General features: G+C 43.5%; 1 protein-coding gene across 2 annotated transcripts; it reads left to right on the forward strand.

Moving 5' to 3' along the window:
* Positions 1 to 1,761: 1,761 nt before the first annotated feature.
* Positions 1,762 to 19,240, forward strand: LOC111954736 (coronin-1B). Of its 2 annotated transcripts, none has more exons than XM_023974637.2 (11): positions 1,762 to 1,888; positions 3,325 to 3,530; positions 4,179 to 4,301; positions 4,638 to 4,767; positions 12,638 to 12,819; positions 15,138 to 15,257; positions 17,087 to 17,191; positions 17,312 to 17,457; positions 17,711 to 17,768; positions 17,966 to 18,304; positions 18,878 to 19,240. In XM_023974637.2, exons 1-11 carry the CDS (start codon positions 1,765 to 1,767, stop codon positions 18,998 to 19,000), a joined length of 1,656 nt encoding a protein of 551 aa, XP_023830405.2. In that variant the 5' UTR covers positions 1,762 to 1,764; the 3' UTR covers positions 19,001 to 19,240. The 2 variants fall into 2 exon arrangements, with proteins under 2 accessions (XP_023830405.2, XP_023830413.1); XM_023974645.2 differs by lacking the exon at positions 1,762 to 1,888 and adding an exon at positions 2,156 to 2,246.
* Positions 19,241 to 22,667: the final 3,427 nt, after the last annotated feature.

Genomic DNA, 22,667 nt, shown 5'->3' on the forward strand with positions numbered 1-22,667 from the left:
TGATTTTATTGATGTATTATATTAAGTTAAAATAAGTGTTCATGGGCCTCCCGGGTGGCGCAGTGGTCTAAGGCATTGCATCGCAGTGCTAGCTGCGAGAGTAGCAGCAGCGTAAAAGAGKGGTTGGGGTGGGGGGGAACACAATGCAGATAGTCMGGGTATCCATTTGATTATCTGTTCAGGAGTCTTATGGCTTGGGGGTAAAAACTGTTGAGAAGCTTTAATGTCCTACACTTGGCACTCTGGTACCACTTGCCATGCGTTAGTAGAGAGAACAGTCTATGACTAGGGTGGCTGGGGTCTTTGACAATTTTTTGGGCCTTCCTCTGACACCGCCTGGTGTAGAGGTCCTGGATGGCTGGCAGCTTAGCCCCAGGGATGTACTGGGCTGTACGCACTACCCTCTGTAGTGCCTTGCGGTCGGAGGCTGAGCAATTGCCGTACCAGGCAGTGACGCAACCAGTCAGGATGCTCTCAATGTCGGCCAGCTGTATAACTTAGAGGATATCGGAACCATGCCAAATCTTTTTTAGTTTCCTGAGGGGGATAGGCTTTGTCGTGCCATCTTTCACGACTGTCTTGTGTGTTTGGACATGATAGTTGTTGGTGATGTGGACACCAAGGAACTTGAAGCTCTCAACCTGCTTCCACTACAGCCCCGTCGATGAGATGGGGGCGTGCTCGGTCCTCCTTTCCTGTAGTCCAACAATCATCTCCTTAAGTCTTGGTTCATACACTAGGTTGGAGTCATTGAACTCATTTTTCACCACTCCACAAACTTCTTGTCAACACAACTACTAGTTTTGGTAGGCTCGGTTTAGGACATCTACTTTGTGCATGACAATATTTTTTTCCAACAATTGTTTACAGACAGATTATTTCACTTATAATTCATTGTTCCATTCAGTGGGTCAGAAGTTTACCTGCATAAATTGACTGTGCCTTTAAACAGCTTGGAAATTCAGAAAATGATGTCATGCTTTAGAAGCTTCTGATAGTATTGACACCATTTGAGTCCAATTGAGGTGTCTGTGATGTATTTCAAGGCCTACCTTCAAGATCGTGACTCTTTGCTTGACATCATAGGAAAATCAAAAGAAGTCAAAAGACTCAGCGAAGAAAAATGTAAAACTCTGAATTCAACTGTACATTAATTATTAATTTCGGTTGACTTTCCTGATGTGAAGTTTGTTCTATAGAAAGTATTTGACTCTAGCCACAAATTAAGGAAATTAGAAGGGGGGATTTCTGCAAGGCCATGTTCTTGCCTTCCAAAATCCCCACTTCTAAATTCCAAAATTTTGTGGCTAGAGTCAAGTACATTCTGTGGCACACATCAGAGTAACTACTTTATAGAAAAACTTACTCAGGATAGGCAACCGAAATGAATAATTAATGTGTTTTATATTAAACATAGAGGGAGTAAAATGTAGGCAAGCAATAAACACTTCAGAGCAACTACTAGTCGAATTAGACATGGGAGCGATGACGAATTTTGGCAAAGAGTTTTCGGCACAACACCTGTACCACATGTATATAGCCTCGTTATTGTTATTTCAGTCACATGAGTGCATGTATGGCCTGATATATGCTTCTGATGTGGTTCAACAGGTTTTTTTTTGCTGCCATCATGTAATGCCAATGTTGACAGAATACGTCACKTACACACATATTTCAAACACTTGTTTAGCATTTCAGGTAGTACAGTAGGCCTTTGTTTTTAGTGCAGCAAGCCAATCCAATAGAAAACTGTTGAGAAATGCGATGGATACAACAACGCTACATCCACTATATCCTGCCAGGGGCGGAAGTCTGGTCCAAACAGTAATCATTCCAACACGGAGTGTGAAGTGTCAGCATCTCTCCCGTCGCACACCCATAATTCCTGGTAACCATTCTCTTGTTGTCTACATTTTAATTTACCATTATTTTGACGCGTTTTAAATGTTTGTTCATTTTAAGTATTGCACCACAGATACGCATTTTTTTACCAACTAGGTGGAAAAKAATTTTGCAACAGGATTGTGCGCCGCGCGTCTTTATTTTTTTGAGCGCTAATCATCGCTTGTGTTTATCCATCTACAACAAWTATTTCCTGCCATCGTGGTAGGTCGGCTGTGTAGCCGTCTCTCAGACATAGCAAAGGATTAAGTTACTGCTGGTGGCGGATTATTCTATTGGCTTCCTCTTGTCACGTTCTAGTCTTCGGCCTTTATCTTTTCCAATTGAAGTTGCCTGAAATCGAGGTAGAGTAACTGAAAAAATGTCCGTTTTGTTTAACTAAAACTCCTTGTTATTGTATTTACTTCGACTAATCTCCTAAAACCTCAAATTGTCGAATCGCTTCTCCAAGTAGGGGAGGCTACTTTTAGGCTATTTGTTGTGTTACATTCTCTTAGTTGTATTTTGTGTCCTTTTTATTTTGATATTTTCTGACCCACCTTTTCCATTAATGTTGATGCTAATAATGTGCGTTGTGCATCTACAGTATTTGCTAACTACACCTACCACTCCCTGTGACATTCTTACATTCAAATTATCTGGATGCAAGCCAAGCCAACATTTCTCACTACCACGTTGTTATAGGCTACATTGTTACGTTAGATGTAACACATGTTAACACCCTTGTTTAGATGGATACTGCATCGTCAACTATACCACCCCCTACTGCATCGTCAACTATACCATTCCCTACTGCATCGTCAACTATACCACCCCCTACTGCATCGTCAACTATACCACCCCCTCCTCTCTCTAGCCGTCTGTCTCTAGCTGCCAATCCCCCCAATGTTCTTCTTAGAACTGACTGACTCACATTATTGGAGAATTTAGCTGTTGCACATTGTTTACTTCCTTTCTTATCCCCAGCCTCATTAAATGTTACTGATTAACTGAATATACATTTCTTTATTGGTTAGTGCCATATTGTGTACCCCAATCAGCTGGTTTCACAGAGACAGGACGAGACAACTTGTTTCATAGGCTTGACTCTTGACATTGTAGCCTCCTTGAGGATGTTCTTAAAAGAACATGGCTCAAAAAGTTTTGGAACTCATAGGCCTACCAGCTACCACGTGTCTATTAGTACTGACTTGCAAGAAGCAAAACTAGCACCACCAGAATTCTAATCGCTACTTGCATGCGAGTGTCTCAATATGTATTTGATGTGGTAGATATATTGGAACCATGGTACATTTCTCACCTGGGGTGTGGCTGCATAGGCTAGCTACATCATTAAAAGTTGAGGATTAAAACCTCCACATCGATTTGTCATGTTGTTGCTTAGGGTGCATTATGGTTAACAAGTAATATCTCCCTCTTCAGTCATGTCGTTCCGAAGAGGCGTGGTCAGACAGAGCAAATTTAGGCACGTTTTCGCCCAGGCTTGGAAGGCTGAGCACTGCATCGATGATGTCCGAGTGTCCCGTGTCACATGGGACGGGCCCCTCTGTGCTGTGAACCCCAAATTCACCGCAGTCATCATTGAATCAGGCGGAGGAGGGGCCTTCCTCGTTCTGCCACTCAACAAGGTTTGTACTCGCCCACTTAAGCATCCAACCTCTCTCAGATTGAGGATAAGCATCGGATCAATACCCTAAAGGTGTTTATGGGCAATTCCATGGTAATGGTATTATGCTGAGACTCAGATTTTTCACTTTAAAATATATACCAAACAAAAACCATTGATTTCAAAGTTTAACAAACCAAAGAACYCAGAACATTTTACAAAAACACATWCAGAGGAAGAACTGTGCACCTACAAAGTTTAGAWTAAAACTGACRGCKATTTTACCGTAATTCTGTTACCAAACTTGCATCTGCACAGTTTTTCCAGTAAATGTTTTTATTTATTTTTTATTGACCATGTAAATTGTACAAAGTAGTCATTGTGCATAGAGTTCTATGGTTTGTTAAACTTTGAAATCTTGGCTTTTGTTTGACATGCATTTTAAAGTGAAAGCATAATTCCGTTGCCATGGAATTGCTCTTACTGGGCTGACGTTACTGGATGGGTTGTAGCAATATGTTAGCTACTCTGAGTCTTCCTGACCCACTGATTTTCATGTAAAACAGTGCTTTTCTGTTAGTAAGTCGTATTGAGATCTACCATGGAGGTTGTGACTTATCTGATGATGAATTGTCACCTGGCCCACCTTACACCTGCTTCTCTCTCACAGAGTGGCAGGATTGACCAGGCCACTCCCACGGTGTGTGGACACGCAGCCCCGGTGCTGGACGTCCAGTGGTGTCCTCATGAYGACAACATCATCGCCAGTGCCTCRGAGGACTGCACCGTAAAGGTGAGTGATGGGAACGTAGCTGCCCTCTAAAAAAGCAGCGTAAGCAGTTCACAGTAGTCTGATGACACTTTCAACCCTTCTCCAGATCTTTGCTTAGATTTAGGTGGACCGCTGGATGATAGTTATGTGTTCATTAAGGGGACATAGTAGATGCACTATTATATGATGGCATTATGTTTGGCTTGTGATATATGTTCTACTATCCAGAGGGAATATTTGTGTTGAGAATGCTGCAGATGCAGTCATTGGTTAGGCCTATAGAGTTGAAACAAAGGTTCAGTTGTATGCTCTACTCCTGTAACAAAGTGTTGTCATTGATTGTATTGTCTATGACAGGTTTGGGAGGTCCCTGATGGAGGGCTGACAGGGCCAATGACAGAGCCTGTAGTKACACTGGAGGGCCACAGCAAACGAGTGGGGATCCTGGCCTGGCACCCGACAGCGTTCAACATCCTCCTAACTGCAGGTATCTGCACCTCGTTGTCTCACGTCGGATACTGTGATCATAATGCCATGGCACAGCCAAAAGAAGACTGGCCACCCCTGAGAGGACAATGCCATGCATTGTCCCCTGAGAGGACAATGCATGGCAGACTACTTGAGKTGCAGACATTGTCCTCTGTCTTTGGACTATCCAACTCACTAGCGATGCCTCTTGTATCAATGAATGTGATTGGTAAAAGGAAAGGTAGACATGGTAGGGGCACAATTGGATCCCCAGGTCCATGATAATGGGAGACCTCTTATGTTAGGACTTTTCTGAGAAAGAAGAACTGAGTGTTTTAAGAGGGAAGTGTTGCATGTAGTCACGCTCACACCTGGAAATGTAGACATAATGATAGTGTTAGGACACAGTTTGGTCACGAGTCAGGGTAGCATGTAGCTMGCTAGTTAGTCACCCATGTGTCGAMCATTGGACCCTGTGTGATTGCCAGAGAAAGCTAACGTGTAGCAGTAAATGTAAATGGTGAGAGTCTAAGGACAGCTCTAAACGCACTGGAGAGGTGTTACATGAAAGACAGTTCAATTCCAAATGCATTATACAAGCTAGGAATTGAGTTTCCTTTCTCTGCAATTAACAGCATGTGATTATTATTTGACCCTGCTGGTCAACTATGAACGTTTGAACATCTTGAAGAAAAATATGGCCTTAATGGCCATGTACTCTTATAATCTCTACCCGGCACAGCCAAAAGAAGACTGGCCACCCCTCAGAGCCTGGTTCTTCTCTAGGTTTCTTCCAAGGTTCCTGCCTTTTTAGGGAGTTTTTCCTAGCCACCGTGCTTCTTTTCTGCATAGCTTGCTGTTTGGGGTTTTAGGCTGGGTTTCTGTATAAGCACTTTGTGACATCTGCTGATGTAAAARGGGCTTTATAAATACATTTGATGTGGTTTGCAAGTTTTAAAGGAGACTGTTGTTAAGGTTAACATGAAACTAAAGAGGTTTCAAGAGGTTGTGGGAAGGTTTCAAATGTTAGAATAAAAAACATGAGCTGGCGCACACCGAGAATTATTTTATGTAGAGSTGCTGACTAATGGCGTATAAACTATAAGCTATAAAAATAATAGTCGCAGTCGTATACAGTGAGCACCATAATTCATTGGACAGTGACCATTTTTTGGTTCTTTTGGTTCTGTACTCTAGCACTTTGAGTTTGAAAGGACACAATAAGGGTGAAGTGCAGACTGTCGGCTTTAATTTGGGGGTATTTTCATACATATCGGATGAACCGTTTGGAAATGACAGCACCTTTTGTACATTGTCCCCCCCATTTTAAGGTACTACAAGTATTTGTTGTATTGGCTTCACAGATGTGTGTAGTTAGGCAGGTGTATTMATTTGTGTCGTTAGTGAATGCAGGAGAGCTGTTGATGAATAGTGTTGATTCTAGACTTTGCTATTACCTTTGKAGGTTGTTGTTGGGGTGTGACAACATGAGGAAGACAGCAGTGTCGATGCAAATGAAGCTGGCCGTCATAAGGCTCAGAAATGAAAATCAATCAGGAACATTGCAAAAACCCTGGACATGCCCAAGTCAACAGTTTGGTTCATCATTAACAAGAAGAAAACAACCGGTGAACTCAATTATGTCGAAAGACCCAGTAGACGGAGGAAGACCACTGTAGTGGACGACCGGAGAATACTCTCTATGGTGAAGAAAACCCCCCTGACAACAGCCCAACAGATCAAAAACACTCTCCTGAATGCAGGTGTAGATGTGTCAGTCTACCATACGTAGAAGACTACACCAGCAGGACTACAGAGGGTACACTACAAGATGCAAACCACTGATAAGCCTGAAGAACAGAAAGGCGAGATTACAGTTTGCTAAAAAGCACCTAAAAGAGCCCYAAGAGGTCTGGAATAAAGCATTGTGGACAGATGAGACAAAGATGATTATGTACCAGAGTGATGGAAAGAGGAAAGTGTGGAGGGRAAAAAAAGACATGCCCATGATCCAAAGCATACCACCTCATCTGTGAAACATGGTGGAGGGGGTGTTATGGCTTGAGCCTGTATGGCTGCCAGTGGAACAGGCTCACTTGTCTTCATCAATGATGTGACTGCAGACAGAAGTAGAAKAATTAATTCTGAAGTCTACAGAAATATTTGATCTGCTCAGATAAAACCAAATGCCTCAACTCATTGGACGACACTTCATCATGCAACAAGGCAATGACCCTGAACATACTGCTAGAGCAACAAAGTTATTTTTTTGATGGCCAAAAAGTGTAAAAACCTTGACTGGCTGAGTCAATCACCGGATCTGAATACAATTGAACATGCATTTTACATGCTGAAGAGGAGACTGAAGGCAATAAGTCCCCGAAACAAGCAGGAACTGAAGAWTGCTGCAGTACAGGCAGAGCATCACCAGGGAAGATACCCAGCGTCTGATGTCGATSCATCGCAGACTTCAAGCACTCATTGCATGCAAAGGATATGCGACCAAATATTAACAATGATTACTTTATTCTACATTATGTTAAACTGTCCAATGTTTGGGACTATGTACAAAAGCTTCTATCATTTCCAAACGGTTCATCCGATATGTATGATAATACCCTCAAATTAAAGCTGACACCCTCATTGTTATTGTATCCTTTCAAACTCAGTGCTAGAGTACAGAACCAAAATAACCAAAAAATGGTCACTGTCCAAAGAATTATGGTGCTCACTGTGTGGTGTGTGTGTGTGTTGTGTGTGTGTGTGTGTGTATATATATACACTACTAAAAAATAAAGGGAACACTTAAACAACACAATGTAACTCCAAGTCAATCACACTTCTGTGAAATCAAACTGTCCACTTAGGAAGCAACACTGATTGACAATACATTTCACATGCTGTTGTGCCAAATGGAATAGACAAAAGGTGAAATTATAGGCAATAGCAAGACACCCCCAATAAAGGAGTGGTTCTGCAGGTGGTGACCACAGACCACTTCTCAGTTCCTATGCTTTCCTGGCTGATGTTTTGGTCACTTTTGAATGCTGGCGGTGCTCTCACTCTAGTGGTAGCATGAGACAGAGTCTACAACCCCACACAAGTGGCTCAGGTAGTGCAGCTCATCCAGGATGGCACATCAATGCGAACTGTGGCAAGAAGGTTTGCTGTGTCTGTCAGCGTAGTGTCCAGAGCATGGAGGCGCTACCAGGAGACAGGCCAGTACATTAGGAGATGTGAGAGGCCGTAGGAGGGCAACAACCCAGCAGCAGGACCTCCGCCTTTGTGCAAGGAGGAGCAGGTGGAGCACTGCCAGAGCCCTGCAAAATGACCTCCAGCAGGCCACAAATGTGCATGTGTCTGCTCAAAACGGTCAGAAACAGACTCCATGAGGGTGGTATGAGGGCCCGACGTCCACAGGTGGGGGTTGTGCTTACAGCCCAACACCGTGCAGGACGTTTGGCATTTGCCAGAAGAACACCAAGATTGGCAAATTCACCACTGGCGCCCTGTGCTCTTCATCACAGATGAAAGCGGGTTCACACGCACATGTGACAGAGTCTGGAGACGCCGTGGAGAACGTTCTGCTGCCTGCAACATCCTCCAGCATGACCGGTTTGGCGGTGGGTCAGTCATGGTGTGGGGTGGCATTTCTTTGGGGGGCCGCACAGCCCTCCATTGTGCTCGCCAGAGGTAGCCTGACTGCCATTAGGTACTGAGATGAGATCCTCAGACCCCTTGTGAACCATATGCTGGTGCGGTTGGCCCTGGGTTCCTCCTAATGCAAGACAATGCTAGACCTCATGTGGCTGGAGTGTGTCAGCAGTTCCTGCAAGAGGAAGGCATTGATGCTATGGACTGGCCCGCCCGTTCCCCAGACCTGAATCCAATTGAGCACATCTGGGACATCATGTCTCGCTCCATCCACCAACGCCACGTTTGCACCACAGACTGTCCAGGAGTTGGCGGATGCTTTAGTCCAGGTCTGGGAGGAGAATCCTCAGGAGACCATCCGCCACCTCATCAGGAGCATGCCCAGGCGTTGTAGGGAGGTCATACAGGCACGTGGAGGCCACACGCACTACTGAGCCTCATTTTGACTTGTTCTAAGGACATTACATCAAAGTTGGATCAGCCTGTAGTGTGGTTTTCCACTTTTAATTTTGAGTGTGACTCCAAATCCAGACCTCCATGGGTTGATAAATTTGATTTCCATTGATAATTGTGTGTGATTTGTTGTCAGCACTTTCACTATGTAAATGAAAAAAAATATTTAATAAGAATAGTTCATTCATTCAGTCTAGGATGTGTTATTTTAGTGTTCCCTTAATTTTTTTGAGCAGTGTATATACAGTGGGAGAACAAGTATTTGATACACTGCCGATTTTGCAGGTTTTCCTACTTACAAAGCATGTAGAGGTCTGTAATTTGTATCATAGGTACACTTCAACTGTGACAGATGGAATTAAAACAAAAATCCAGAAAATCACATTGTGATTTTTAAGTAATTAATTTGCATTTTATTGCATGACATAAGTATTTGATACATCAGAAAAGCAGAACTTAATATTTGGTACAGAAACCTTTGTTTGCATTACAGAGATCATACATTTCCTGTAGTTCTTGACCAGGTTGGCACACACTACAGCAGGGATTTGGCTCACTCCTCCATACAGACCTTCTCCAGATCCTTCAGGTTTCGGGGCTGTCGCTGGGCAATACGGACTTTCAGTTCCCTCCAAAGATTTTTATTGGGTTTCAGGTCTGGAGACTGGCTAGGCCACTCCAGGACCTTGAGATGCTTCTTACGGAGCCACTCCTTAGTTGCCCTGGCCTATGTGTTTCGGGTTGTTGTCAGGCTGGAAGACCCAGCCACGACCCATCTTCAATGCTCTTACTGAGGGAAGGAGGTTGTTGGCCAAGATCTCGCGATACATGGCCCCCATCCACCCTCCCCTCAATACAGTGCAGTCGTCCTGTCCCCTTTGCAGAAAAGCATCCCAAAGAATGATGTTTCCACCTCCCATGCTTCACGGTTGGATGGTGTTCTTGGGGTTGTACTCATTCTTCTTCTTCCTCCAAACACGGCGAGTGAAGTTTAGACAAAAGCTCTTTTTGTCTCATCAGACCACATGCCCATCTCCCATTCCTCCTCTGGATCATCCAGATGGTCATTGGCAAACTTCAGATGGGCCTGGACATGCGCTGGCTTGAGCAGGGGACCTTGCGTGCGCTGCAGGATTTTAATCCATGACGGCGTAGTGTGTTACTAATGGTTTTCTTTGAGACTGTAGTCCCAGCTCTCTTCAGGTCATTGACCAGGTCCTGCCGTGTAGTTCTGGGCTGATCCCTCACTTCCTCATGATCATTGATGCCCCACGAGGTGAGATCTTGCATGGAGCCCCAGACCGAGGGTGATTGACCGTCATCTTGAACTTCTTCCATTTTCTAATAATTGCGCCAACAGTTGTTGCCTTCTCACCAAGCTGCTTGCCTATTGTCCTGTAGCCCATCCCAGCCTTGTGCAGGTCTAAAATTTTATCCCTGATGTCCTTACACAGCTCTCTGGTCTTGGCCATTGTGGAGAGGTTGGAGTCGTTTGTTGAGTGTGTGGACAGGTGTCTTTTATACAGGTAACGAGTGGAGAACAGGAGGGCTTCTTAAAGAGAAGCTAACAGGTCTGTGAGAGCCGGAATTCTTACTGGTTGGTAGGTGATCAAATACTTATGTCATGCAATAAAATGCAAATAAATTCTATAAAAATCCTACAATGTGATTTCTGGATTTCTGTTTTAGATTCCGTCTCTCGCAGTTGAAGTGTACCTATGATAAAAAATGACAGACCTCTACATGCTTTGTAAGTAGGAAACACTGCCGATTTTGCAGGTTATCAAATACTTGTTCTCCCCACTGTATATGTATATACACACAGTGAGGCAAAAAAGTATTTAGTCAGCCACCAATTGTGCAAGTTCTCCCACTTAAAAAGATGAGAGAGGCCTGTAATTTTCATCATAGATACACTTCAAAAAATTCTGAAAATCACATTGTAGGATTTTTTATGAATTTATTTGCAAATTATGGTGGAAAATAAGTATTTGGTCACCTACAAACAAGCAAGATTTCTGGCCCTCACAGACCTGTAACTTCTTCTTTAAGAGGCTCCCCTGTCCTCCACTCGTTACCTGTATAATGGCACCTGTTTGAACTTGTTATCAGTATAAAAGACACCTGTCCACAACCTCAAACAGTCACACTCCAAACCACTATGGCCAAGACCAAAGAGCTGTCAAAGGACACCAGAAACAAAAATTGTAGACCTGCACCAGGCTGGGAAGACTGAATCTGCAATAGGTAAGCAGCTTGGTTTGAAGAAATCAACTGTGGGAGCAATTATTAGGAAATGGAAGACATACAAGACCACTGATAATCTCCCTCGATCTGGGGCTCCACGCAAGAGTTCACCCCGTGGGGTCAAAATGATCACAAGAACGGTGAGCAAAAATTCCAAGACCACAACGGGGGGACCTAGTGAATGACCTGCAAGAGAGCTGGGACCAAAGTAACAAAGCCTACCATCAGCAAGGGCATTGAAGATGAAACGTGGCTGGGTCTTTCAGCATGACAATGATCCCAAAACACACCGCCTGGGCAACGACGGAGTGGCTCCGTAAAGAAGCATTTCAAGGTCCTGGAGTGGCCTAGCCAGTCTCCAGATCTCAACCCCATAGAAATCTTTGGAGGGAGTTGAAAGTCCGTGTTGCCCAGCAACAGCCCCAAAACATCACTGCTCTAGAGGAGATCTGAATGGAGGAATGGGCCAAAATCCCAGCAACAGTGTGTGAAAACCTTGTGAAGRCTTACAGAAAACGTTTGCCCTCTGTCATTGCCAACAAAGGGTATATAACAAAGTATTGAGAAACTTTTGTTATTGACCAAATACATATTTTCCACCATAATTTGCAAATAAATTCATTAAAAATCCTATAATGTGATTTTCTGGATTTTTTTTATTTTTCATTTTGTCTGTCATAGTTGAAGTGTACCTATGATGAAAATTACATGCCTCTCTCATCTTTTTAAGTGGGAGAACTAGCATAATTGGTGGCTGACTAAATACTTTTTTGCCCCACTGTGTGTGTGTATATATATATATATATATATATATATACACTCATTTTCAGGTGACCCTGAAGAAGGCACAGTGATGCTGAAACGTTGGTGATTTACCCAATAAATTACTGGGTGTTTATATATATTTTTTAATTTCACCTTTTATTTAACTAGGCAAGTCAGTTAAGAACAAATTCTTATTTTCAATGACGTCCTAGGAACAGTGGGTTAACTGCCTGTTCAGCGGCAGAACGACAGATTTGTACCTTGTCAGCTCGGATTTGAACTTGCAACCTTTCGGTTACTAGTCCAACGCTCTAACCACTAGGCTTACCTGCCGCCCCGATATAGTGTGCAACTCAATTTTTTTACATTTTTATATATAGCTTAAGGTTTCAAATGTTGAAAGCAATTTGATTTGTCTTTTTGTCTGCATTACATAGGATGTTATGTCTGTATTATGACTATTTGCATGCTGTTCATATACATTTGATTGTATCCATATGACATAGTTTTTTAGGTTTTAGTTGTCTACAACTACAGAACTCGACACACAATTTAACTTCTGCACTTTTATTGTGGTTGACGTCTTGGAAAACTGAGATTGGTAGTGTGCATGTTAACCCTCTTCTGTAAACACTGTTTTGTCTGTGCTTTCCTAGATGCTGTGTGAACACCTGTTTTGAATATTGCATCTCTTCTCTCCTTTCTTGTCTCTCTCTCGCTCTCTCTGTGTCTTTGTCTCTCTCTGTATGTGTGGCTCTCTCCTCTCTCAGGCTGTGATAACCTGGTGTGTGTGTGGGACGTGGGCACGGGGGAGCTGGTCTACCAGATAGCCGATGCCCACCCAGACCTGATCTACAGCGTGAGCTGGAACCGGGAGGGCAGTGCCATCTGCACCGTGTGCAAGGACAAGGCGTTGCGTGTCATCGACCCGCGACGGGGCACCGTCCTCAAGGTGAGTCCTGTCTGTCCTATGTCGTATGACACACCCATGCAAATGAATGGAAAGAAGTCTTAAGAGATTTGGATATAATGACGAGATATCTACAGTTGAAGTCGGAAGTTTACATACACCATAGCCAAATACATTTAAACTCAGTTTTTCACAATTCCTGACATTTAATCCTAGTAATAATTCCCTGTCTTAGGTCAGTTAGGAACGCCACTTTATTTTATGAATGTGAAAAGTCAGAATAATAGTAGAGAATTATTTATTTCAGCTTTTATTTCTTTCATCACATTCCCAGTGGGTCAGATGTTTACATACACTCAATTAGTATTTGGTAGCATTGCCTTTAAATTGTTTAACTTGGGTCAAACATTTCGAGTAGTCTTCCACAAGCTTCCCACAATAAGTTGGGTGAATTTTGGCCCATTCCTCCTGACAGAGCTGGTGTAACTGAGTCAGGTTTGTAGGCATTCCTTGCTCGCACACGCTTTTTCAGTTCTGCACACAAATGTTCTATAGGATTGAGGTCAGGGCTTTGTGATGGCCACTCCAATACCTTGACTTTGTTGTCCTTAAGCCATTTTGCCACAACTTTGGTTGTATGCTTGGGGTCATTGTCCATTTGGAAGACCCATTTGCGACCAAGCTTTAACTTCCTGACTGATGTCTTGAGATGTTGCTTCAATATATCCACATAATTTCCCTTCCTCATGATGCCATCTATTTTGTGAAATGCACCAGTCCCTCCTGCAGCAAAGCCCCCCACAACATGATGCTGCCACCCCCGTGCTTCACGGTTGGGATGATGTTCTTCGGCTTGCAAGCCTCTCCCTTTTTCCTCCAAACATAACGATGGCCATTGTGGCCAAACGGTTCTATTTTTGTTTCATCAGACCAGAGGACATTTCTCCACGAAGTACAATCTTTGTCCCCATGTGCAGTTGCAAACCATAGTCTGCTTTTTTTTTTTATGGCAGTTTTGGAGCTGTGGCTTCTTCCTTGCTGAGCGGCCTTTCAGGTTGTCGATATAGAACTCGTTTTACTGTGGATATAGATACTTTTGTACCTTTTTCCTCCAGTATCGTCACAAGGTCCTTTGCTGTTCTGGGATTGATTTTCACTTTTCGCACAAAAGTACGTTCATCTCTTGCTCACAAGGATGAACCAAACTTGTGGAGGTCTACAATTTTTTTTTTCTGAGGTCTTGGCTGATTTATTTTTATTTTCCCATGATGTCAAGCAAAGAGGCACTGAGTTTGAAGGTAGGCCTTGAAATACATCCACAGGTACACCTCCAATTGACTCAAATTATGTCAATTAGCCTATCAGAAGCTTCTMAAGCCATGACATMATTTTCTGSAATTTTCCAAGCTGTTTAAAGGCACAGTCAATTTAGTGTATGTAAACTTCTGACCCACTGGAATTGTGATACAGTGAAATAATCTGTCTGTAAACAATATTTGGAGAAATGACTTGTGTCATGCACAAAGTAGATGTCCTAACCGACTTGCCAAAACTATAGTTTGTTAACAAGAAATTTGTGGAGTGGTTGAAAACAAGTTTTAATGACTCCAACCTAAGTGTATGTAAACTTCCGACTTCAACTGTATATCTCCATCTTAAAAACGGGATTTGTTGTCCACAGAGCGGAACGGTGGGCTGTCAAGCTCCTGCCTATTYCTCTCTTTGGATTGATGGCTGCATTTAGTTTATAGTTTTTTGAATATTAGAATTTGGGGTGTTAATGTCAACCGCCTGTATTCAATGGAGAGAGATGCTATGCTACTAGCCACATGTCATGAATACGCATAGCCATCTCAAGACAATTCTGATATAAAAAWTTCTTAAAGTTGCCGGGGTGTCACGAGTCCTATTTATATCAGTATGCTCGTAACAACCTGAGTAGTATGAAACTTCTATTAGATAAAATAAACCATTACATTTATTGTTKTTGACCAAATTCGACACTCATTGACTTTCATACGAAAAGTCCTCACTTGGTGAGCGTAATAAATTAAATAAATCTCTCTGGAGAAGACAGATTTTTCACCCAGCTGTCCCCCTCGCTTCGTCTTTTCCTCTGGTCTTTAAGTACCAAAAACAAGCAATACAACTTTATTATCCTTCAAGGGGAAAGTAACCAACACAAAGTGGACTGTAACACACAAACTCTCCACTGCTTAAGAAAATATCCTTATCAAAGAGAATTGGATTCAGCCAAATCCCCCAAGTACTGTATATTGTTTAGTTTGTATGAACTCTACCTTCTGTACATGTGGCTTTTGACATTGACTCTACCTACCACTTGTTGCTGTGTGCCTCAGGTGAAAGAGAAGGTCCACGACGGCACCAGGCCCATGAGGGCCGTGTTCCTCTCCGACGGGAAGATCCTGACCACGGGCTTCAGCCGCATGAGTGAAAGGCAGCTGGCCTTGTGGGATACGGTACGGCGGCTGGATGGACACACTTCATATACAATGAATATAGCAAACATTAGGAACATTTTCCTAATATTTAGTTGCACCCCCCCCTTTTGGTCTCAGAAGAGCCTAAATTGGAGCATGGACTCTACAAGGTGTCAAAAGAGTTCCACAGGGATGCTGCCCCATGTTGACTCCAAAGCTTCCCACAGTTGTCAAGTTGGATGGATGTCCTTTGGTTGGTGGACCATTCTTGATACACAGGAAACTGTTGAGTTTGATAAACCCAGCAGTGTTGCAGCTCTTGACACAAACCGGTGCGCCCAGCACCTACTACCATACTCCGTTCAAGGACACTTCAATATTTTGTCTTGCCCATTCACCCTCTAAAGGATACACATACACAATCCATGTCTCAATTGTCTCAAGGCCTCGAAATCCTTCTTTAACCCGTCTTCTCCCCTTCTACACTGATTTCGAAGAGACATCAATAGGATCATAGCTTTCACCTGGTCAGTTTGTCATGGAAATGTGTTCAATGTTTTGTACACAGTGTACATGACCTTGTTGAGTCTTATGAGAGTGTATGGTAGAGGAGAGTGTTGTGCTGCGGTGTCATGGCAGTACAGTTCAGGTCAGCCCTGTTTATTTTCCCTTGACGCAGCACCTAGGGGTTCACTACACACACTGACCAAATAGTGGGAGCTAAGTGAACATTAACTGTAAACAATGGAATCTTCATAGTGCCTTGGAAAGGTAGCTAGATCAACAGGTTCAGCTGCTACATGTTCAGCCAGGCACAGCAGTGACGTACGTTATCAGCATGAGATTAAGTACATTCAAATCCAAGCTCATAGTTTCAAGTTTTCTTAGTCGTAAGGGACACATACAGATGGTATACACGGTACAACAATCTCGACAATGCAACAATAAGAAATAATTAAATATAAGAATACAAAGTAAATGTCTCAGTAGAATAAAATAAACATTTTAGCATAAGTATAATACAGGAAGGAACAATTTATGTTCCAATATTTACACATGTATCAGGGAATGGGCAGTGGGGGGGACATTTTTTTTAAATTTTGCAATATTAGCAATGATTAATAAGAGTCTGGTAGCAGCGTGTGTGAATGTGTATGTGATTGCACTCAGACCTCATGCTCCGATACAGTCTGCTTGACGGTAAGGGAGTGAACAGCATGTGGCTGGGGTGTGTGGGGTCCTTGATGCTGCAGGACTTCCTCAGGCACCGTTTCAAGTAGATGTCCTGGATGGGTGGGAACACGGCCCCAGTGACGTATTAGGTCCTCTTCATCACCCGCTGGAGGGCCTTGTGGTCGTGGACAGAGCAATTCCTGTACCAGGCCGTGATGCAACCGGTCAAGACGCTCTCGATGGTGCAGCGGTAGTATTTGGAGAGAACCTGGGGTGGTGTTGGTCCATGTCAAATTATCGGTGATGTGTACGCCGAGGAACTTAAATGCTGACTGTTTCTACTGCAGTCGCGTTGATGTTGTTGGGGGCTTGTTCCCCCCTCTGCTTCCTGAAGTCAACAATCAACTTCATGTCCTGGCACCACAATGCTAGTTAATTTACCTCCTGGGAGGTTGACTCGTTGTTGGTATCAGGCCTACAACCGTGGTGTTGTGCAAAGGCACACAGTCGTGGGTAAACAGTGAGTGAGGACACACCCCTGGGGGGCACCTGTGTTAAGTCAGTGTGGAGGTGTTGTTGCCAATCCTCACAGCCTGTGGTCTTCCCGTCAGGGCTCTGAGTTTGGTGACGAGCTTGGAGGGAACAATAGGATTCGAATGCTGTAGTCAATGAACAGTATTTGGTATGTGTTGCAGAATGATATGTCTGAGCCAATGGCAGTGCAGGAGATGGACACCAGTAACGGTGTTCTCCTTCCCTACTACGACCCTGACACTAACATGGTCTACCTGTGTGGAAAGGTACAGTACACCCATTTCCTACAACACTTTCAACAAATTCTGCTGGTGGCATATGGTCAGATTAGAAGATCCCCCTCTGGATGTTTGGTTCAGTCCCTTTTGTCTGTTGATCACTCTCAGGGGGACTGCACCATCCGGTACTTTGAGGTGACGGACGAGTCGCCTTACGTCCATTTCCTCAGCCTGTACAGCAGCAAAGAGCCCCAGCGAGGAGCAGGCTTTCTTAGCAAGAGGGGCGTGGACGTCAACAAGTGTGAGATCGCCAGGTGAACAGGTTTTTCAGCATGACTTCATGGTTGTTAGTTGAATTCTTCCTCTGTGTATTTGCTTCCTTTGTTTTCTCTTTCACCCCTCCTCTCTCCCTCCTACATTCCCCCTTTCATGCCCTCCCACTGTAATTAATTTCTATCGTCTTTCTTTCATTCATTCACGCTTTCATTCTCTCATTCATTCACTCTTTCATTCACTTTCTCGCTTTCTTTCATTTAATCTCGGTCTCCTCTCTTTCTCATATTGCAGGTTCTACAAATTGCATGAGAGGAAAGTAGAGCCCATTTCTATGACGGTACCACGGAAGGTAAGCCATGCATTTCGAAACAAAGCCATTTGAAGTCAATAATTTTTGGACAAATGCCATATTCCAATAGCCATACTAGCGTCCCACTTAGAATCCATGCCCAAAACATAACATTCTACTAAGTGGCATGTTAATGTGGATATTGGAACAGAGAATTTTACTCAAACCTCCCCCTCCCCTCTCTCTTTCCTCCTCAGTCAGACCTGTTCCAGGGGGACCTGTACCCGGACACTGCCGGTGTAGAGCCCTCTCTCCTGGCCGAGGATTGGATCGCTGGGCAGGATGCGGCGCCCCTGCTAGTCTCTCTGAGCGGGGGCTATGCTGGCACCCCCTCCAAGCACAGGGACAAGCTCAGGAACAAGCCCAAGCTGCTGTCGCAGGGCCCTGGGACGGATTCTTCCCCAGTCCCCCGGCAGGCCGCCTCTCCCACGGCAACCACCACCGCCAGGGAAATGGAGAGCGAGGGGGTGGGGGTGGTGCAGCAGAGGGTCACTCGAGCAGAAGGAGAAGGAGCATCCGATAGGGCGAGAAGAGAGGTGAGAATGGAGTTTGGTTATACGTGGGTATGGCAGTAAGCATAGCAGGGGTGTATTCACCAGGACACACTGTAGCCACTAATAAACGGATCACTTGTCACTTTAATGCCACTTTAATAATATTTATATATCTTGCATTACTCATCCCATATGTATATGCTGTTTTTTATACCATCTATTGTATCTTGCCTATGCCGCTCTGTCATTGCTCATCCGTATATTTATGTACATATTCTTATTCCATTCCTTTACTTAGATTTTTGTGTATTAGGTAGTTGTTGTGGAATTGTTAGATATTGCTGCACTGTCGGAACTAGAGGCACAAGCATTTCGCCACTCGCAGTAACATCTGCTAACCAGGTGTATGTGACGAATTTATTTGGGATTTAGCAAAACGTTTTGTAACGAGAGTTTCTTATTGCTCAAGTTTAGGTTGTCTCCCTTAGAGAAGTAAGTATGAGTATGGAGGTAGAAGTGCCAGAAAAGTGACACTTTAGGATGTCATCATGTATGTGACTGCATTCTCCCTCTTCACCTCCCTCTCGTCCCATCCATCCCTCTCCCCCGCTCCAGGAGGAGGTGCTGAGTGAGGTGCTAGCAGAGGTGAAGGCCCTCCGTTTGGTGGTCTTGGCCCAGGGCCAGAGGATTGAGCTGTTGGAGAGGCAGCTGGTCCGCATCGAGGACGGGGATGTCTGATTGGCCGATGGGGCATCACCACTACACCCAAAGGGCATTCTTACTAAAACTCCATAGACCATAGCCTTACTAGAATCAACAGCAGTACCTTAAGCTGAGTGGGAGGATGTAGTGAAGTGTAGCTCCGTGACTAACTATGTATATCACAGAGGGGCCGAGAATAAGGTGAACTGTTATAGTGAAGGTGTGCTGTGGGTGAATCTAAATTGTGTTTCCTTGTTCCCTCGCATCCTCTCCCCTCACCTTCTCAAAACACATTGGAGGACAAGGTCAGAGGGTCCTCCCCTCAGACCTTCTCTTCCAATGGGTTTTGAGAAGGAGGGAACAAGGAAACACAATTGAGATGCACCCTACAACTCTTCAGATGCTGCTTCAGATAGGATGAATGGAGATCATCTGTATAAAACATCCATACTGCAGTAAGACATGTCACTGGATTTTTTGAAGGAGCATCGATGGTGACAGTATTTGAAGGTGTATCACTACAAAACTTAAGACATGCGGAATCAATCATAGCCTACTCACGAATCCTTATGACATCTGGCACAAAGGTCTATGTTAATTTGGTACATTTTGTAAAATGGCACATCAGTATACATTGTATGTATGTGTGTACACCCTCAATAAATAGTACCCAGTAGATTGCCAGATCATTTACAGTTGCTGTGTTCATTGAAGCACTCGCATTGTGAATCCATTCGGGATTGTTTCATCAGGTAGTTACAGATGCTAATCATGTCATATCAAATGTGATACTCCATTATTAATACTTATACATTTGTACATGTATGGCTTTATACATTACCATCATAGGAAGCTATTACTCTACAATCAGACCATTGGTATTATAAATATAATTGTTAATGCTAATAGCGCTATGCTGTTTACAAAACTGCACTGGTTCATTGCGATTGGATTAGTTGTATTGAATTGTGCTGTACAGCGCCTATATTGACATAAAGAAAAACAGATGGGTCAATTTCCAAATAATGTTTATTTTGATATGAAGCTCTTTTTCTTACAAATTATGTGAAAGATGTGAGTTGGAGGTAGCTTAAAAACATTCCTATCATGTATGTTTATCTCTTTTTGGGTGATTTTTGTAATTATTTTTTTCAACCTTAGAAGGTAATACTTAATTTTTGCTCTCCAACTTAAGTTGTCTTAGGTGAATGAAGCAACATGCAGTATCATTTGTCACAAAGGGTTATAAACTCCAATGACAGCTTATAACAGAGTTCAAGTTAAGTGTTACCTCAGAGAATGTGTTCCAAGCAGAACAAACGTAATATACCATTAAAACCATAGCAGTTCTATGAGTGTCACGAGGCACAGAACTTTAAAACGTTACAATGAAATTAGATTAAACTTCTTTTTTTACTGTGAATGATGTAATCCAAGCCAGTAGAACCTACTAGACTAATGTAGCAGCAGCTGCTGTGTTTCTATTTGAAGATGGGGAAGGGCATACGCTGCACGACTGTTGGACGGAACTGAAAAATAATAGTTCACTGTGTTACATTTAGATTTTTTTTTGCGTTTATCAGCAGTTTATACCTCACCCCTTTTGCAGCCTTGGGTACTGTTCACATATAGCCTGTTCCCAGATCTGTTTAAGGCTGTATTGTCTACAACGACTACAGGAGTTGGCGAGACAGCACAAACAGTCCTGGGACCAGGTTAGTTCACGTCGGGATCATCATGTGTTTGTTTTATTTACTTGATTAATATTTCTGTATGCTCTGTCATAATACAAATTTTATGTGTGTGGTTGTGAACCAATAGAGGATGAAAATGACACTCCACTGTGCAAATCTTCCAATAAACACTCCTTTTGCATTGTGCAACAGGCACTTAATTATCCTCACTGGTCACGTGTCAGGAAGTCATAGCTGTCATTGAAATGTATTAGTAAGCCAGTGTACTGACATACACACACAAAAATAGGAAAGTAAACAAACGGGTAATATGTTCTAACAGTAGTACAATTATTTAATTTCATAGCGAACGTGTGTCCTATATACATGGGGGTACCGGTACAAAGTCAATGTGTGGCTGCACCGGTTAGTTGAGGTAGTATGTACATGTGGGTAGAGTTATTAAAGTGACTATGCATAGATGACGACAACCGAGAGTAGCAGCGGTGTAAAGGGGGAGGGGGGGGGGGGGGGSAGGCCTTTTTATTTAAGATTTAAAAAAATAAAGGGGGGGGGGGGTAGGCCTTTTTATTTTTTTATTTAAGATTTTAAAAATTCAGGTAGCCATTTGAGTAGATGTTCAGGAGTCTTGTGGCTTGGGGGTAGAAGCTGTTTAGAAGCCTCTTGGACCTAGACTTGGCGCTCCGGTACCGCTTGCAGTTCGGTAGCAAAGAGAACAGTCTATGACTAGGGTGTCTGAAGTCTTTGACAATTCCTGGTATAGAGGAACTACAAGTCCTGGTTTGCAAGCCCTGCCACATCCGACGAGTGCCAGAGCCGGTGTAGTACGATTCGATCTTAGTCCTGTTTTGACGCTTTGCCTGTTTGATGATTCGTCGGAGGGCATAGCGGGATTTCTTATAAGCTTCCGGGGAGTCCCCCTCCTTGAAAGCGGCAGCTCTAGCCTTTAGCTCAGTGCGGATGCTGTCTGTAATCCATGGCTTCTGGTTGGGGTATGTACGTACGATCACTGTGGGGACGACGTCATCGATGCACTTATTGATGAAGCCAATGACTGATGTGGTGTACTCCCGGAACATATTCCAGTCTGTGCTAGCAAAACAGTCCTTTAGCTTAGCATCTGCTTCATCTGACTACTTTTTTATTGATCTAGTCACTGGTGCTTCCTGCTTTAATTGTTGCTTGCAAGCAGGAATCAAGAGGATATAACTATGTTCAGATTTGCCAAATGGAGGGCGAGTGAGAACTTTGTATGCGTCTCTGTGTGTGGAGTATAGGTGGCCCAGCGATTTATTTATTTATTTATATATATATTTTCCCCCCCCTTTGGTTCCACATTTAACATGCTGATAAAAATTTGGTAAAACGGATTTAAGTTTCCCTGCATTAAAGTCCCTGGCTACTAGGAGCACCACCTCTGGGTGAGCGTTTGCTTATGGTGGAATATAGCTCATTCAATTCTGTCTTAGTGCCAGCCTCTGACTGTGGTGGTATGTGAACAGCTACGAGAAATACAGATGAAAACTCTAGGTAGAAAGTGTGGTCTACAGCTTATCATGAGATACTCTACCTCAGGTGAACAATAGCGCGATACTTCATTGGATATCGTGCAACAGCTGTTTTTTACAAAAATACATAGTCCGCCGCCCCATGTCTATCCTGCCGGAATAGCGTGTAACCAGCCAGCTGTATATTGATAGTGTCGACGTTTAGCCACGACGCCGTGAAGCAAAAGATGTTACAGTTTTAATGGCCCGTTGGTAGTTTAATATTCAGCGTAGCTCGTCGATTTTATTCTCCATGTTTGCTATCAGAATGGAGTGAAGTGGGGGTTTATTAGATCGCCTACAAATTCACGCAAATCGCGAGGATCTGGGCCTGTTCCCGAGAAAGCAGTATATCCTTCGCGTCGGGCTCGTCAGTCGTGAAAGGAAAAAAAATATTCTGCTTCGTAAAACGTCTGCCTTCATCTCCGGCGCCATAACCCAGTGGTTATCATCTTATGTTAT

This window comes from Salvelinus sp. IW2-2015, linkage group LG3 (assembly GCF_002910315.2).
Source record: "Salvelinus sp. IW2-2015 linkage group LG3, ASM291031v2, whole genome shotgun sequence".
Taxonomy (NCBI): domain Eukaryota; kingdom Metazoa; phylum Chordata; class Actinopteri; order Salmoniformes; family Salmonidae; genus Salvelinus; species Salvelinus sp. IW2-2015.